The sequence below is a fragment of the Budorcas taxicolor genome, chromosome 25, assembly GCF_023091745.1.
Source record: "Budorcas taxicolor isolate Tak-1 chromosome 25, Takin1.1, whole genome shotgun sequence".
NCBI lineage: Eukaryota > Metazoa > Chordata > Mammalia > Artiodactyla > Bovidae > Budorcas > Budorcas taxicolor.
This window is the reverse complement of record NC_068934.1, coordinates 28228766-28241082: the sequence shown is the minus strand read 5'-3', so window position 1 is coordinate 28241082 and position 12317 is coordinate 28228766. Positions and strand designations below refer to the sequence as shown.

Below are 12317 nucleotides of genomic sequence, written 5' to 3'. Positions count from 1 at the left end.
AAGCCGCTCCAGTGTTCTTGCCTGGGAAATCCCATGGACAGAGGAGCCTGGTGGGCTATAGCCCATGGGGCAGCAGAGTCTGGCACTACTGGGCAACTGAGCACTCAGACATGCAATGGTGTTTCAAGGCTACAAATTAGGTGCCAAAGGGGTTCACTGCTTCTGGGTTAGTTATTGTTTATAGGTCTTTCAACAAGAACTCAAAAATTTGTACTGTTTGGTTTTCAGTAATTTTTTGAGGATATGTTCTGATATTCATTCTTCAGCAGTTCTCTTATGTGTGATGTTTCTTTTCAATATGTCCTTCAAATATCCATCTCCATCTCTTTCTCTATATCTTTATGTATCTCTATTTAAAACTGGGAAAATTTCCTTGAATTATAGTTTTCATTATTTGTTCTGTCCTTTGCTCTACTTTTCTTCTTTGTGGCTTCTACTCACCAAAGATTAGATCTCCTTTGCCTGGTATTCACATTTGTTTCTTCCCATAAATTTCTTCATTTCTTTTTCTTTTTTCTTTTAATCCCCTCTTTCCATCTTCTGGTTCTCCTAAAGTATCATCTGTTGTGTTTATTGGCTCTTCTATTACTTTTAATTCAGTTTAGTTTCCTAAATTATTCTTCCTTTTATTGCTAGTAATTTCTTGAGCTATTGTATGATTATTGCATTTTTCTGAGTTTTGTTACTTTTTCACACCTTGTATCATTTTTGAAATGTGTCTTAACTCATTTTTGTAGAGTGTAATAATATGCCTTCACTTGTGGGTGTGTGCTATGGACTGAATTGTATTCTTTCCATAAGCCATCCACCATAAGCAATTAAAAACTGGATGATATATATAAAATAAGTGCTTTCAGACATTGGACAACATTGATGCTGAATTATGACCCAATACAGAAGAGGAACAAATGACAGGAGCTTTATATTTACCCTATTTATCTGGGGACACTTTCTAGATCATGGCCCAAGGAAGGCATATGAAAACAAAGGACAACATTTTTGAAGAGTTGAGAAGAGTGGAGCAAAATGTTGAGAGGCTGAAGTAGATGGAATGGGCAGTGAAGCATAGGAAGCCACAGGGAAAGAAGGACAGAAATGAGTTATTGTGTCTTTGTTTGAGCTTTATCTAGGCCATATGTTTCTAAGACAGATCTCCATGAAGCTGGGCAAAGAATAAATACCTGGAAACTTTAAGCTAATAATTGATTATCAGAGTTACACAGGTCTGGGAACCCTTAATATTCATTGAAAGGACTGATGCTGAAGCTGAAGCTCCAATAGTTTGGCCACATGATGAGAAGACCCAACACACTGGAAAAGATCTTGATGCTGGGAAAGGTTGAGGTCAGTAGGAGAAGGGGACAACAGAGGATGAGATGGTTGGATGACATCACTGACTCCATGGACATGAGTTTGAGCAAACTCTGGGAGATAATGTTAATGATGGACAGGGAAGCCTGGCATGCTGTAGTCTGTGGGGTTGCAAAGAGTCAGACAAGATTTACTGAATAAGAATAGGCCAGTAAGGAGATCAACTTTAAAACCTGTAGCATTCCCTGGAGTGCTCAGAAGTTTTATATCTTAACATTAGTGCTAAATTTGTTCTAGAATAAAAGTTATACTTGATATGTACTAACAAAGCTTAAATATTAAGCCTCAGAAACATCAAGACACTCAAGTAGCTTAACTGGCTGCCAAAATAAACTTAAAGACATTTTAAAGAAATAAAAAACAGTTAAGAAAGTCAACAAACCTATAGCATCATATAAAAAATTATTATCTATTCAGATAAACAGGAAAATGTGTAAGAAAAGCAGGAAAAAGAAGTGCTATTTCATTTCAGTAGGAAGATGGTGCAGGGGCATAAGATTCAAAACAGGTTATTATAACACTGCACCCCAGCCTGGGGTGCCCTCCTCCCCATGAATAATAAGTAGAGTAGACACTTTGGAATGGCTCTCTCAATATCCATTCTACTCACCTTCTAGTCAGGTTAAAAAGCTGAAAATTACATATTCCAGATGTCGTTGTAGCTATAGTCATGGATGTGAATTTTCTTGTTGTTCAGTTGCTAAGTCACGTCTAATTCTTTGTGACCCCATGGACTGCTGCACACCAGGAGCAAATCTGGAATTTGCTCAAACTCATGTCCATTGCGTCAGTGATGCCATCCAATCACCTCATCCTCTGTCGTCCCCTTCTCCTCCTGCCCTCAATCTTTCCTGGCATCACGGTCTTTTCCAGTGAGTCGGCTCTTTGTATCAGGTGGCCAAAGTAAATTAGTTCTCACTAATTAAATGTTTTTTTTTGTGTGTGTGAAATTTTAAGGGTGGGAGTGATGAGGACCCCACTTTTTAGTGTATATCAGAATCAACAGGAGATCTATTAAAGTATACATTGCTGGGGCCCACCCCGTAATTCTGTAGGTGTGGAGCAGGAACCCCGAATTTGTGTCTCTAACAAGTTGCCAGGTGATGTTCAATCCCTGGGTTCAGTTACTGTTTACTGATTTTGTGAGTATGAGGGCCACTTGTTAGGGTGGCATTGATCACAGTGGAAGCCGGAACATCTTGACGAGTAGATCACATCTGCTGTGAAGTCACTTTGAGGGGCATCCTCACTCTTTCTGTAGTCATTCAAAAAAACTTACCAAGTCATTTCCTCTGTTAATGCCATTTCTGCTTGAGAAAACTAGAGTTATCCCAGTTTCCCATAATAAACCACTGATATAAACAATAGAATACCAAAACTAGCTAGAAATGACAAGAAGATATCTACACTGTACAGGTGTTTGCATTATATCAGGCTGCTGAGTCTAAAACATGTATCCTTGATATTGGTATAAAGCAAGGAGAGTGGGGAGAAACTGTCTCATTGCCACTGGATTTACTGGGTGAGGTTGGCAGTAGATCCTGAGTTAACTAAGCAGGGCAAGAGGGTTTGCAGCAATGGATAATCTGGGTGACCAACCATCTTGGTTTGTGTGGGACCAAGGGATTTTCCAGGATGTGGGGCTTCCAGTGCTAAAGTGGTGAAGTGCCAGGCAAACTAGAGTGTTACTCTAGTATAATCTTCCCTTAGTTCTACCGAAGAAGCTGTCTACAAATAGGAAGAGGCTAGGGCAGATGACGAAAGGAGGGGATCTGAGGAACTGGTTTTAGGGGTCACATGAAATTGAAAGGGCAGGCTTAATAGGTTGTTCAGAAGGCGATGTGCCAGCCTAAAGCAAAGGGGATATTTGAGAGCTAAGAGTATGAGTTCTGAAGTCGCTTAAACCTGGGTTTGAATCTCAGTGTCTTTGTTTACCAGCTGAGTGATCTTGAGAATGTTACTAAACCAAGTTTCCACTTTCCACATGACACAGGGAAAACAACAGAACTGAACTGCTGTGAGGTGTAATTGAAACCATGCATGCAAAGCATTTAGGAGAGTTGTGTAGCTCAGAGTAAGCCTCCCCAAACATGTTGGCATTATTATTATTGTTACTAAGAAAGTCACATAAAGGAATCAAGTACAAGTCCTTTGGTTGAGATTGGGAGAAAGGAGTGAGACAGTGGAGGGGAGGAAGTCTAGATGAGAAATGCTCTGGGCATCACTTGGTGACTTTCAATCCACCTCTTTTTGCCTTGTATACTCCCAAGTGCAAAAAGGAGGAACTAAATTGAGTAATATTTTCTACATAGAAGATAACAACAAAGTGGTTGACTTTCAGACTCAATGCTGAAAGTTTAATTTTTATTGAGGTGTGACTGATTTACAATATTATATTAGTTTCAGATGTACAACAAAGTGATTCAAGATTTTTATACTTTATTGCATTTAAAGTTACTGTAAACTAATGGCTATATCTCCCTGTGCTGTACTATACATCCTTGTTACCTGTTCATTTTGCATGTAGCAGTCTATGTCTGTTAATCCTCTAACCTTTTCTTGCCTTCCCTCCTGTCCTCTCCATGATAGTAATCACTAGTTTGTTCTCTATATCTGTGAGCCTGTGAAAATTTAAAATTTGTGTAAAATTACAATTAAGATAATAGCGTTTATCAAAGGAACAGAAGAAAGAAAATAGATCCCAAATAATAAAAAAAAGAACTTGATATCAGCTAGCTTCATATAGAAATGAGAGTAGAGAAAGAGGAGGGGTGAAGGAAGAGGGAAAGACGCAGGTGCAGTCACCCAGCCATGCAGAGAAGGGAGAGTTTCCCATCCCGGGTGGGCGAGCATACAGGGGCTTCCCTCTGGGACCCCAACAACTTATTTTTAAAATTAAAAAAGAATAATAACATTTGTATCAAAACATTTTTCCTTTCAGAGTTTTCTGCATGGCAGTCTTCACCTCCTTATTCCTCAAGCTGTAGATCAGGGGGTTCAGCATGGGGATCACTGTGGTGTAGAACACGGAGGCCACGTTCTCCTGGGCCAGCGAACTGGCCGTGGAGGGTTTCAAGTACATGAAGGCAGTTGTTCCATAAAACATCCCCACAGCGGCAAGATGGGAGCTGCACGTGCTGAAGGCTTTGGCCCTTCCCCCTGTGGTGCTGATGCGGAGGATACTGGACAGGATGAAGGCATAGGAGATTAGGACTGTTAAGCTGGTGACTACAATGTCAAATCCAGCCAAAACAAAGACTGTCATCTCAGTGTCATAGGTGCTAGAGCAAGAGAGCATCATGAGGGGGAGGATGTCACAGAAGTAATGACTGATAAGGAAATCACAATAGGACAGTTTCAACATGAGGCCAGTCTCTATGGTTGAACCAATGAATCCTATGGCATAGACTCCAGCCACCAGCAGGGAGCAGACTCGATGAGACATGATGATGTTGTAAAGCAAAGGTCTGCAGATGGCAACATAGCGGTCATAGGCCATCACTGTCAGCATGTAACACTCAGCAATGACAAACACCAGGAAGAAGTAGAGCTGGGACATGCACCCTGCATAGGAGATGGTGTTCTTCTTTGACACAAAGTTCACCAGCATCTTAGGGGTAATGACAGAGGAGTAGCAGAGATCCACAAAGGACAGGTTGCTGAGGAAATAGTACATGGGGGTGTGAAGCTGAGCGTTCAGACAAATCAGGGTTATCATGCCCAGGTTTCCTATCATGGTGACTGAGTAGATCCCAAGGAAAAGGAATAAGAGTGGGAGCTGGCGCTCTGGCCGATTTGTTAAACCTCCAAGAATGAACTCTGTCACTGTGGATTGATTTTCTGCAGCCATTCTCCTCTGGTTGGGTGAAATGCTCTGGGCACAGAAATGAAGATCTCTGTGAAAGCCCACATCAAGAGGGCCTTACTCCAGACCTACCAGGTCAGGAACTCTGGAATGGGATGCAGTGATCTGTGTATCATACTGTCTCCAGGAAAGGCTGATGCAGGCTGAAGTCTGAAAACTTCAATCCTGTAGGTAATAAATAAGCAGTAGAATTCACATTTTGTAGTTGGAGATGTATTTACTTCAGAAATGAAATTTCCCTGTGGTCTACCCAAGTCTTAAATATTCATTTATTTTGAACCTATGAATACTTATCTCAAATTGATGCAGTAGTAGGGTGAAAGGGTTACCATATCAGTATCTTTTAATTAAATTTCTATAACTGAATGATGAAGATATTAATAATAGTAATATTAATTCCAAAGTTGGCTGTAAAAGTAATATGGGATATTGCATAGTTAGAAATATTTTTTTCAGGAAGTAGAAGTCAGTTCCTATAAAAATGTGAGTTGTCATTGGGTATCTGGAATTTGTTCTTAGATTTTTATCAAACCATGCCCAGGGCAATTCCATTTCTTGTATTTATAATCACCTGGAGCATTAAAAAGTATTGATGGCTGTTTTCCACTCAGTTTTTCTTTTTTTTTAGACGTTCTCATTAAAACTCATCTATCATGAAGCCTGATGGCATACCTATGTAAGTACCTACTATAGTCTAGAGTAAGATATCAATATTATTATTATTATTTTTAGGTCTATTTTCAGATCATAATATCAAACCATGGCCCCATTATCTCCTTAATGACAAAGTACTGAAATTATAGACATGCTTCTGTAAGAAGCATGGATTATCATTGCTGAGTATATCTATAGATATCCCTTCTCTGACAGGTCTTTCTTAAGCTAAAATCCTTCAACTTGCGCTGTTTTAATTGTTTACTTATACAGTTACTATATTTTGTATAATGCTCTTCAGAGGTGAGTCTCATTAACTTGTCCCACAAGTCTTGGGTATGTGAATAAATATATCCAAGAGCTGAAGTTTTAAACCCACGTTCACATTGAGAAAACCACAGTGCCAGACAAAAGTGACTTTCCTGAGGCTTCCTAATTATGAAGGACTTGCTTTCCTCTGATCTTGAGCTCTTCCCCTGGCCCAAGTGTGTAGCCTTAGAAATCTGCACACCTACAGTTCAGAGCAATGTTGTGGTGGAATGTGCTTTACACTGGATGTGTTAGCTTGTGCACAGCATATAAAAAGTATGAATGCTATTATTTCCCTCTTCTCTAGGACAATGAAGCCTAAAAATTCAACTACCCTAAGTCATAAAGCCAAGCAAGACACAGGACTGGGTCTAAAACCTCAGACTTCTGACCACCAGTGTGTTTCATTATCAGTGAACTGTGTCACTTTGCTGAAGGTTATTTTGTATGTAGCACTTTATTATTACTTAGTAAACAATATATTGAGTTTTGGACATAGAGGATAGATTTTATTGTCAGTTTCAGATGCATTTAAAAAAGTTATCAAGGCAGTATATGTGCATTGTAGAAAATCAGAAACACAAATAAGCAAAAATGCAATACCACTTCCTTGCTCCTTGGAGGCGAGCAGCAGTCATGACTATCAGTTTAGATTTTCTGATGCATATATGTACTTACATGTGTATTGTGCTCAGTCACTCAGTTTTGTCCAGCTCTTTGCAACTGCATGAACTGTGGGCTGCCAGGCTTCTCTGTTCCAGAAATTCTCAGGCAAGAATACTGGAGTGGGTCGCCATTTCCTACTCCATACATGTATATAAAGTGTATATATATATACATACACATACACATACATATATATATTATACACATGTATAAGCATATATATATATTTTAAAAAGCATTTTTAACCTGCCTCTAATGTAAGTGCTTTAAATAACTGTCTCATTTGATTCCTATAACAGTAATAACTCTGGCACTAGCTATATATGTTTCTCTAGGAATATGAGCAACTTCCCTTTCACTTTTCACTTTCATGCATTGGAGAAGGAAATGGCAACCCACTCCAGTGTTCTTGCCTGGAGAATGTGAGGGATGGGGGAATCTGGTGGGCTTCCATTTATGGGGTCACACAGAGTTGGACACGACTGAAGCGACTTAGCAGCAGCAGCAGCAGGTATATGAGTGCGTGCTCAGTCACTTCAGTTGTGTCCGACTCTTTGTGATACTATGGACTATAGCCAGCCAGGCTCCTCTGTCCATGGAATTCTCCATGCAAGAATATTGGAGCAGGTAGCCATGCCCTCTTCCAGGCATATTCTTGACCCAGGGATCAAACCCGTGTTGCCTGAAGCTCCTGAACTGCAGGTGGGTTCTTTACCATTGAACCACTGGATGTCCTTTCGTAGCTATCAGTCAGTTCAGTTCAGTTCAGTCACTCAGTCGTGTCCGACTCTTTGTGACCCCATGAATCACAGCACACCAGGCCTCCATGTCCATCACCAACTCCCGGATATCACTCAAATTCATGTCCATTGAGTCAGTCATGCCATCCAGCTATCTCATCCTCTGTTGTCCTCTTCTCCTCCTGCCCCCAATCCCTCCCAGCATCAGGGTCTTTTCCAGTGAGCCAACTCTTCACATGAGGTGGCCAAAATATTGGAGTTTCAGCTTTAGCATCATTCCTTCCAAAGAACATCCAAGAGTGATCTCCTTTAGAATGGACTGGTTGGATCTCCTTGCAGTCCAAGGGACTCTCAAGAGTCTTCTCCAACACCACACTTCAAAAGCATCAATTCTTCGGCGCTCAGCCTTCTTCACAGTCCAACTCTCACATCCATACATGACTACTGGATAAACCAGAGCCTGGATTAGACAGACCTTTGTTGGCAAAGTAATGTCTGTACTTTTTAATATGCTATCTAGGTTGGTCATAACTTTCCTTCCAAGGAGTAAGCATCTTTTAATTTCATCGCTGCAATCACCATCTACAGTGATTTTGGAGCCCCCCAAAATAAAGTCTGCCACTGTTTCCTCATCTATTTCCCATGAAGTGATGGGATCAGAAGCCATGATCTTAGTTTTATGAATGTTGAGTTTAAGCCAACTTTTTCACTCTCCTCTTTCACTTCATCAAGAGGCTCATCAAGAGGCTTTTTAGTTCCTCTTCACTTTCTGCCATAAGGGTGGTCTCATCTGCATATCTGAGGTCATTGATATTTCTTCCAGCAATCTTGATTCCCGCTTGTGCTTCTTCCAGCCCAGTGTTTCTCATGACGTACTCTACATATAAGTTAAATAAGCAGGGTGACAGTATACAGTCTTGAAATACTCCTTTTCCTATTTGTAACCAGTCTGTTGTTCCATGTCCAGTTCTAACTGTTACTTCCTGACCTGCATATAGATTTCTCAAGAGGTATAAGAGTCTTTAAATCCTTAAGATGTGGGATAAAGACAAGAAAAGCTGCATTGCACTGAAAACTTTAAATGTTATTTATTGGTGGTTCAATTGTTAACTTCATAACAACTATTTCAGAGGTACCTAAGATTTTTAGATATTATTTTCATTTATAACAAAGAAGAAATATTCCCCTAGGTAGCAACAACAGATTAAAAATATCGTATCTATATATCCCCTTCTGTTCAGTTTCTACCTCTTAAAATATTAAGAAGCATAGAAAATCGCCCTAGAATATACCATTATCAGAAATCAAAGTGCTTCACAGAGCAGTAAACAGCTTTCATTGAGTGTAGTGCAGATGGGAAAATCCTAGACAGCACTGACTTAGTTATTGATTCCCATATCATCTAATAATGTAAAATAGGAAAATATGACCCCATATTTAATATCAGTCACCACAATTATTACCTCCAGTTCTAGCAGACCACAGAGGCTCAGGATTGCTGCCCATAAGAACACGGCACACAAGGAAGAATTACTTAGAGATGAAGGTAAACATATGGTTGAAAATAGCCTCATTAGAGATAGGAGTTTATGAAAGAAATATTTTTCTGATATAGTTCCTTTAAATCATTATTAACTACCTGTGCTAAGGAAAAATAAAAGATAATTTCCTGGAAATATTAGTGAATGACTTGGTTTCACTAGTCAGGAAATAAATATTAGGAAAGGAGAGGACCATATAGATTTATATCTAGTCCTAAATTTATTCAAAGGGGCCAGCACTATCATGAAGAATAGGTCCCTGGGGCTGGGAAACTTGGGGGAAGTCTGTTTATATATATAGGTGGAACTTCTCCTGGGATGTAGTCACTTCAGAGACTGGAGTTCTCAGTAAAGAGCAATTAGGGTCTTGGTTTACAGCTGTGCTGGGAACCATGTTTCACCCCCCCCCCCAACGATGTGTTAATTTTCCTTTTATTGGGGAAGTCAACTTGCTGCTTGAGAAACAGTGCTTAGTGCTTCTATTTCAATAATTTACCACCAAGAACTCCATCATCATCATCACCACCACCACTACCACCACAGCCACAACCGTCTCAGTCATTGCCTTCATCATCAGTCACTATCATTAGGAAAATTACTCACTATTAGTTATTCACCATTAAGGTATAATCAACTAGACTTGAAATGTTTATTTTAAAACATTTAAAAAACATATGGGAATATTTGTGTTAAAAACTATAATTTCAGTAAAGAAATGTTAATTGATAAGGAATGCTAAATTTGTCACCCTGCTTTAGCATCTGTAGCCTGACAGTGTAGAATGGTAGGAGGTTGAAGGGCACAAGAATGTAGACCATATTAATAAGAATGCATTCCAATGTCAAACAACAAATTTCAACAATGCACACTGCTATTACTTTTGTGCTAAATTAATGAGAACTCTTTCCCCATATATTCTCATTTATAAGGGTGAAGGGTTAATGCAGCCATAATAGGGAAAGTTGAGATGTGCTGCTTGCAAACAGGATGTTCTGCCAAGGAGACGGACACAGCCTTGAGATTAATGGTCCCTTGCTAATAAGGGAACATTCCCTTCTTGTGATAAGGGCTCTGGACAGACTCTGCAGTAAGCCGGAATTTCACTCCCTTTTGCTATACGATAACATTTATGCACATGAGCTGTACTGAACAAGTTTGGTCATACAGTCTGGAATTCTGCCCAGGGGGGCTATATAAAAATAAACAACGAGCTTGCTTGCTTGTGCAGTTATTATTTTCCCTCTGGCCAGAGTGTGTCTGTCTCTTGTATGTGTGTCTTGTTGTTTTATGTCATTTCACTCGTAATCTCCAGAAATCTCCTACATCTGGTGCCCAACGTGGGGCTCGAGTGAAACCGAAAGGGTGAGTAACCCCGGGGGGATTTTAAAACCATAGCAGGGGAACTTTAGAGAAAATCATGGGGAATTCCTCAGCCTAGCAGGGGAACTTTCAGAAAATCATGGAGAATTACTAGGGGAATTCACGTACAAAATCATGGGGAATTCATCATCATCATTACGGACACAATACATGGAGTTAGTCAAAGGACTTCTCCACTCCATAGGCGTTAAGGCCTCGACTCGTCGATTGAGTGAGCTCTTTCGCTTGGTGGAGCAATATTGTCATTGGTTTCAATATCAAACTAAGCTACAGTTAAACTTGAAGGAATGGAAAATAATTCAAAAAGAATTGAGAAAGCAACATCAGAAGGGTAATGTGATCCCTTTGAAGTTATGGACTTTATGTAATGCTATAACACAGGCTTTGACCTTGCTATCTACTGATAATGAGACTAAATCTAATGCTTCAATGAAGGAACAGGCAATTTATGAGGATGTGCGAAACGGTGGTGGGGTTTCTGCATTGCCTGAAGGTAAGGATACAAGTAAGCCTCCTTCTGGAAATGGTGAAACATCTGATAGTTCAGAATCAGATTCAGAGGCTTCTTTGGTTTCATCAGAGGGGGGTAAAGAGATTAAAGAAATGACCCATCTAATTCAGGAATGGTGGAGATCCCGTAGGGAGGAGAGGAAATCTGCACCTTCTGCTCCTCCTTATGCTTCTCTTTTCCCCACTGCGGTTGGTCCACCGGATGTGGGAACATTGTCGGTTCTCCTTTCCTTTGTGTATGCTTCATGATGATGACTTGCCTGCTCCCCCTAGTGGTTTTATCGATCCTCCACAATTATTTCCCATCCAGAGATAGCAAGATGACAACGTGATAAATACTCAATACACTCCTTTGGAATATAAATTTTTAAAAGATCTAAAACTGCAGTAGCGCAATACGGTCCTCAATCTCCCTTTGTTTTGGCTATGCTGGAATCATTGGGAAAAGGCAAATTAATCATTCCATTAGATTGGGAATCTATTGCCCAAGCTGTCTTGGAGGGCTCTCAATGGTTGCAACTTCGTAGCTGGTGGGAAGAAGAAGCTAGAAAGCAGGCTCGGATTAATGAAGGACAGAATCCCCCTGGTCCTCTCGATGATAAATTAATGGGAGAGGGCCGTTATCAGGCTTTAAGAGAACAGGCTCAGTACTCTGATCAGGACTTACAACAAGTCCGCCAGGTCTTTTTACAAGCATGGCATCGTGTGGTGCCTACTGGCCATGCCCAACCCTCCTTTGTTAAGACAATACAAGGCTCCAATGAGCCATATACTGATTTTCTAGCAAGATTGAGAGTAGCTGTGGAACGAGCTGTAGGGAGGGATGAAATTGCAGGGATATTATTACAAACTTTAGCATTTGAAAATGCAAATACTGAATGCAAACGTATACTGGGACCATTAAAAGGACAGGGTGCATCTATAGCTGAATATATCAGAGCCTGCTCGGGAGTAGGAGGAACAGATCATCAGGCTAGTGTCTTTGCTGCAGCCTTAGTCAAAGCTATGAAACCACAAAAGGGAGGTAACTGCTTCCATTGTGGAAAACCTGGTCATATGAGAAGAGAATGTCAGAAATTAAAAGCTGATCAAGGTGCAATTCCTAAAGACAGATCTTTTGCTAGGAGGAATAAGACTCCTCCTGGACCTTGCCGTCGATGTGGGAAGGGGCTTCATTGGGCTAATGAGTGCAGATCTAAAACAGAGAAAATGGGCAACCCGATACCGGGAAACTATCTTGCGGGCCTGAGTCCTTGGGGCCCAGGAACAATACTGGGGACT

At 40.4% G+C, this 12317-nt stretch overlaps 1 protein-coding gene across 1 annotated transcript; it reads right to left on the bottom strand.

Moving 5' to 3' along the window:
- Positions 1 to 4291: 4291 nt before the first annotated feature.
- LOC128068754 (olfactory receptor 151) lies at positions 4292 to 5224 on the bottom strand. The gene has a single exon (XM_052661957.1). It carries the CDS (start codon positions 5219 to 5221, stop codon positions 4292 to 4294), a length of 930 nt encoding a protein of 309 aa, XP_052517917.1. The 5' UTR covers positions 5222 to 5224.
- Positions 5225 to 12317: the final 7093 nt, after the last annotated feature.